The sequence below is a fragment of the Argentina silus genome, assembly GCF_951799395.1.
Source record: "Argentina silus genome assembly, chromosome: 8".
In the NCBI taxonomy this organism is placed as follows: Eukaryota; Metazoa; Chordata; class Actinopteri; order Argentiniformes; family Argentinidae; genus Argentina; species Argentina silus.
The window spans coordinates 20,462,006-20,468,743 of NC_139662.1; the positions used below are offsets into that span (position 1 = coordinate 20,462,006).

A 6,738-nucleotide genomic window follows, 5' to 3' on the forward strand; every position below is an offset into this window, starting at 1 on the left:
CCCCGCGCCAGGCACCCAGGAAAGATGTCCTACCTTATAGTCCGGCTTGAAATGCAGTACTTCCACATCACATTCCACACGGCAGTGACATCACAGGAGACGTGGGGCAGGCCCGAAAGAAATGTTGCATGGCACAGGGAGGAAGTTTCAAAATGTCCCAAACGCACCAAACTGTGGCGACTCCCCCTACAGCAGCCTGTGGAAGGACAGCCTGTACCCACTCCCTTTCAGACCGCAAATTATACCCCACATCCCTCACTTTCCAAAGAAAAACACAGAGAAATTCTCCAGCTCAAGTTACTTCAGCTGTGCCTTTTAAAAACTTCTCTGCCCCAGTTTAGCCATCCCGCAGACAGAGACGTTTCAGACAACTGCAGCTAGCTCCCGATGACCAAGTAAGGTAAAGGCCCCTGTACTGTACGTATAGCAGAACAAAACATCCCTTCTCATAATAAAAGATCTCCACCCACACTGAGCTGTATACCACTCCTCCCTTTCTCTTTTGTGGACACCCCTTCTTTTTCCTCTCCTTACAATGCACCCTAACTCATCTGGCAGGCCTGTGTTCCCCACTGGTGGTGGGCTAGGCCTGCCCTGTGCTGTGTGTGTGTGTGTGTTTTGTGAGTGCGTGTGTGTGCGTGTGTGTGTTAATACCCGGGCCCATGTCCAAGAATTACACAGCTTTGAATGGAAAGGCCAAGCAGGGGGAGGGTTAACCCCAGTTCAGCAGCTGGGAGAGGCTGTTTTGAGTTACTCCACCGGGCCTCGCTTCAACAACACGGCCAAAGTCATGGAATACAATCTGTTACCGCCAACCCTGTTGGTGTTACGAGTTCCGCCCCGTGACTGTGATATTCCTTGCAACTCGGAGGAATTGGGAGCATAATGAAGTCTTTTAGACCAGGCCTAATGTGGCTTTGGTTTACAACAGTTTTCATGGAAAAGACAACCGTGTAATGCTAAATCAATCCAGGAGACCATGGAGTCATGGAGAGGGACACAGTGAATGTGAGAGAGCATAAAAACAAGAAGAGGTTCGGGGACTACGAGGCAGCGTAGTACTCAGGAGAAAGAGGAACTGGTAGAGGTTGTTACAGAATACTCGAGTTACTGTTGCTAGCCACATCTAGCATGTGTAAAGAACACCAGATTCAAAAGAACAGTATGATTCAATACCCAACATGGCAGCCCTATCTACAGCTGGAGGGGATTCCCAGAGACATGATGGGAAGCTCCATTTTGAGAGTATGGCTACTATGTAATGCATTATACATGGGTTATGGACACGCCCTCACCTTCAGAATGCTAATGTCTATGGCAGGGCTGTGTGTGAAACATTAGCATGGCTAGATGTGACAGGTGCTTCTGAGGGTTCCACAGACGCCAGTCAATTCTTTCATGTTTCCATACGCAACTGAATTCACTCCTGATTCAGACATCAAACCCAGGCCTGAGAGCTACTTCAAACAAACTCTATGGGTTATGCATGAGGAAAACCCTTCAAATGTAGGCTATGAGCTTGTGTGATGAAATTGGATTTGAACATCCGTAAAGTTTGACTGGTTCTTCTCGTTTTTAAGCTTAAGTCATTAGTGAAGCTATTACAGTACCACAGGCCCTTAATATGTGCTCGCTTGGAGTATAAATGTTTTATTTATTTTATTCTTGTACAGAACAGAGATACATTTATTTCACTGTCCTTGACGTTTTGGAATACCGCACGAACACGTGCGTCTCTTACGAACATTTAGTTTTTCAGGAAGTGAAAAAACCCCGAAATAAAAGACTTGTCAGATTCAACCTAGAGAAGTAGCGTCCTTTACTGTCTGAGCAATCCATCTCGGTTGTTGTTCCTCTCGACGTGAACAGAGCGCGTCTGTTTTGTGGAAGTCAGCTAAACATTAGCATTCTGAAGAGATGCATTGTGGAAGTGCTTGCAAGGCCGTGTTGGAATATAGAACAGCAGATATGTCGTGACAGACAGTAAGAGACATCTTTACGGGTCCCCTTAGACCAACGGGGGGATGGGAGAGTGTAAATCAGAGCATGTGTCATGAGTAACGTAGACAGACACATACTGTATCTATAGTATCTGAAGGGAAACTCTCTGACTGAAGTCAGAAAAATGACCGGGACGATTTCAGTTGAATTTATTTCCTTACAATAGCCTGGTAACACCGCCCCGGAGCATTATCACCAAACCTTAAATCTTATCCCATGACACTCCAAGGAGCCCGTGTCAATGATGAACATGAAATCACATTACAACGCGCTGAGGGGTCGTAAAGAGAGGATCACAACCGGGATCTGCTCCGATGGGAGCTGTAAAAGTGGGCTATATAATGCAGTATAGATTATGCAGTAGGTGAAAGGTGAAACGGAAGACGTCTAGGGGGGATAGAAGGGGGGGGGGGGGGGTTGGATGCAGGCACATCTCATCGCCTCTCATTCTCACTCTGTGTCAGTCCCTTAAAGGGGACCAGTATCTCCAGGAGACAATTACAGTACTGAACCAAGTGGCTCTCAGAAAAAAAAAAAAATAATAGTTCTCTTTGGGAAATCGATTCCGGTGCTTGATTCGTGTTTGGAGAACTCTAAGAGGAACAGGAAAGACCCTCAAGGCGAAGACACTCTGTAATCACCACTTCATCGAAACTGACACACGGCACAGTATCACTAGCAAAGTTTAACGACGGACAGAAAGCCACCAGTCTGAAGAAGAAACAAATAACTCTATATATATTCGACTTACCTTTTATAGAAGGTATTGTGAGGTGGATGCAGACACAACACGTGCCAGTAATCCAAACAGAAAGCTTTGAACTTCCACATTTTCCTTTCATGCAGAGGATCAACAGGCGGTTTTGCAGCACTGGGACTCAGACCTGGCTAATCCATGGGGTCAGGTGTATGCTCCTGCTGGCACATCCAATCAGCATCATGGCATCATATTGGAGGTATGCTGCCCAGTTGTTCAGCCACTGAATCCCCCCTCTGTGACACCGTGTCCCGGTCAATGGGTCTTTCTCGTCCAGAACCAGAACACAGCTGGACGTGTCTCAGCAAATGCCAGCGCAAATGAGAACCAGGTCCAGAATCAAATCCAACCAAAAAAACAACAAATCGGACCTGTTTGGATCCACCCAGACCCAGCTGAGCTCAGGATCTGCCTAAAATAACCAGCACACTGTGGAGTGTTCTCCACTCCACTCCTCTCCTCTCCTCTCCTCTCCTCTCCTCTCCTCTCCTCTCCTCTCCTCTCCTCTCCACTCCACTCCTCTCCTCTCCTCTCCTCTCCTCTCCTCTCCTCTCCTCTGCTCGTATCCAGGTCAGTCAGGCTGTCCTCTGAGCCTGTCCCTCCACAGTGTTTGCGTCAGGCTGGGATCCTAAGATGTGCCAACATGGCTCTAGCTCTGCACAGCTCCACAGCTCCAGCAATCACAACACACACAGGTACTGGTGTGTGTAGGGGGGGGCAGAGGCATAGGACTCCTCCCTACACTACACATTCCCTCTCAGATAGACACTGTAGTCTCTACAGGGATTACCAGTGGCCTCCTCTTCTCTCCTCTCCCTCCTCCTTCTCCTCGTCCTCCTCCTCCTCCTCTTCAGCCACAGCAGCAAACTTTCCAATGATGGTGGCTCCTCTCTCCCTCTAAGTGTGCCTCTCTCTCTCACTCTCGCCTTATCCCTCTCTTCCTCCCTTCCTCTTCCTCCAGTATGACTCTAGACCCTCGTTCCTCCTTCAATCTCTCTCTCTCTCTCTCTCTCTCTCTCTCTCTCTCTCTCTATCTCTCCCTCTTCTCTCTCTCCCTCTCCTCTCTCTCTCTCTCTCTCTCACTCTCTCTCTCTCTCTCATCCACACAGGACCTCCCAGAAATGTGCCGACTCTGGTTGCTGGGCAACACTACCATACTATTGAAACTGCAAATGGCAGCTTGCAGCAACCCCTCTGATTGGTCAGGTAGTCAACAGGGAGGGATCTGGGTGTTGTACATGACTGCATGAGTTGACAACCATGCTGTGATCAGAACAAACAGAGGCTACCAGCATTGACGTGTTTGGTTAATGTTTTGTTGATAAAATCCTCTGAGCTGGTGGTGAAATGTTGGTTATTTAAGCCTTCAACAGTCAAGGTTAAGGAGGTATTGCAGGGAGCACAATGGAAAATGAATTGTACGAGGGAATGACTGTTCCTGGTCTATCCATAAAGGTATTCATGAAGTAATTGGAAACCCGAGGCATGTGAATAGGATAATGGCACAGTGGTATCCCGAAAAATATGACCGGAAAATTGAATTTATATTCATGAGGTGCTGAGCCCTGGATCAAACAGGTTCATATCATCATTACCAGCACGCTCAAATAAGCGACAGCTTACTGCTTATGGTTCATCAAGGAACACAATGTTACAAACACACCTCCCCTTCTCCACTGATGGGGATTTGCACTTGAACACAACCACAAGCCTGTTCTCTCCTGCAAACTGCAGTACCATCCAGTCCCAGCAGCCATGGGAAAAGGGATGTGGGTCGGCAACTAATCATTATTCAACCCCCGTCACACTCCTCATCACAGCCCCTTATGCCATTCTCTCTCTCTCACACACACACACACACACACACACACACACACACACACAGTCTCACACACACACACACACACACACACACACACACACACACACACACACAGTCTCACACACACAGACGCGCGCACGCACGCACGCACGCACGCACAGACACACTCACACACACACAGTCTCACACACACACACACAGCCTCACACACACACACACACACACACACACACACACACACACACACACACAAACACACACACACACCAAAGCCCTGCTGGTGGGGCAGTTAGCTCCCCCTCTACCCCCCTGACTGGCAGTCACCGCTTGCCCCCTTTCACACACTCCCTGGCACAATATGGGCTTCCTCTGTTCCCAGACCAAGTCAGTGGCACCCAGAACACAAAGACACACAGGCAACACTTAGCACCTATTGTGAGCAGAGACAGTGAGGAATTAATTCATCTGCCAGCCATTCATCAGCCTGCTGTCACAAAAGCTTGGATTCCCGATTTACACGCGCGTCACGAAATTAACCACACGCTGACAGAGCCATTGTCTCTGGTCTTTATCTTGATTTGTTTGCGAATCCAAACTACATTCCACCAAACTAACATTGCCAGTTGGCAACAAGAGCGGTTTTGTTTTCACATTAAATCATTGAAATTGCATTCAGTGAGAACTTCACCATTGTCCAAAAAGTGAATGTTTGACTATCGGACAGAAACACCATAAATCCACTGCGGTGTGAATGAATACATACATCGATGGTCAGTTCATGAGCTTAAACACAGCTTTCACAATGTTTTCAAACAAATTAATTGCTGTTTGTTCATCCTCATTTAATAATATTTGTCGTGCCGTACAGCAAATCCATTTGATTTCCTCTAATGGGCGTGAAGAGGACTGCAGGCGCGGGTGTGGGTGTTACTCTCCGGTCCTTGTTAGTGGAGCATGCTCCAGCGTGTCTATGGGGAATCAGAGCAGTGGGAATTGTAGCTGGCTAACAGATCGATCTGATTCACGCACACATCAATGGTCATTATCTCTCCTACAACACGAAATGCACACTCCTCAGGTTAGGTACTAGTTACCAGCAGATACAGAGCATTATGGGTCACATTATACTGAATATATATATATATATATATATCTGTATCTGGTATATATATATATATATATATATATATCTGTATCTGGTAGTAACTAGCACCTAACCTGAGGAGTGTGCATTTTGTGTTGTAGGAGAGATAATGACCATTGATGTGTGCGTGAATCAGATCGATTTGTTAGATATATATAGATAGATAGATATAGATATAGATATAGATATAGATATCTATATCTATCTATATCTATATCTATCTATCTATCTATCTATATATCTATATATCTATCTATATATATATATATATATATAGAGAGAGAGAGAGATAGATAAAGATATAGATATAGGATATCTATCTATATCTATCTATCTATCTATCTATCTATCTATCTATCTATCTATCTATCTATCTATCTATCTATATATACACACATCGCTGCTGTAAAGTACTGTGTGATAAATTACCATATTAATCGTCAACACCATTGGACACAGCACACCTCAAGCCACGCCCACAGGACATAGAGGCGTGTTTACCATGACGCAGCTGAATCTGAGGCAAAGGCCAGGCATGTAGAGGCGCTCCGTGGCGTAGCACACTAAGGCGCATACCACATCATTGCAACGTCCCTGGTTCGATCCCGGCCATCGACATATCCGGCATGTCATCCCTCCTCTCTCTCACCCCTCCTTCCTGTCAATCTCTACTATCTCTATCCCAATGAAAGCAGAAATGCCCTAAAAACCTATATTAAAAAAAAAAAAAAAGAGTCAGTCATGTTGAGCGCCTTGGTTCACAGAACACTTGAGGCTTTGACAGAGGTGAGGCAGTCTCAATGACACGTCACCCACACCTCTGACCACCACTCTGCATGAGGTGCAACCCTCCGTGATTGGGACAAATACATTACCACGGAGAACACCAACCAATCCTACTGCGTTAGCGCTAATGTTGAATTCAAGGTCGAACGGTCCACTGAGTCACATGATGCTGTGGTAACAGTGGTGTGTGTTCTGGAAACCAGCAACCAGCAGATGTTCTTGTGAGGC

At 46.4% G+C, this 6,738-nt stretch overlaps 1 protein-coding gene across 2 annotated transcripts in view; it reads right to left on the reverse strand.

Moving 5' to 3' along the window:
• iqsec1a (IQ motif and Sec7 domain ArfGEF 1a) overlaps nt 1–2,918 on the reverse strand; it is a 50,494-nt gene extending 47,576 nt beyond the window's left edge. For both annotated transcript variants that reach the window (XM_083674956.1, XM_083674958.1), the window contains exon 1: nt 2,753–2,918. In XM_083674956.1, the coding sequence (XP_083531082.1) occupies nt 2,753–2,832 (80 nt within the window). In that variant the 5' untranslated portion in view covers nt 2,833–2,918. The remainder of the gene's footprint in view (nt 1–2,752) is intronic.
• Between the last annotated feature and the right edge of the window lie 3,820 nt (nt 2,919–6,738).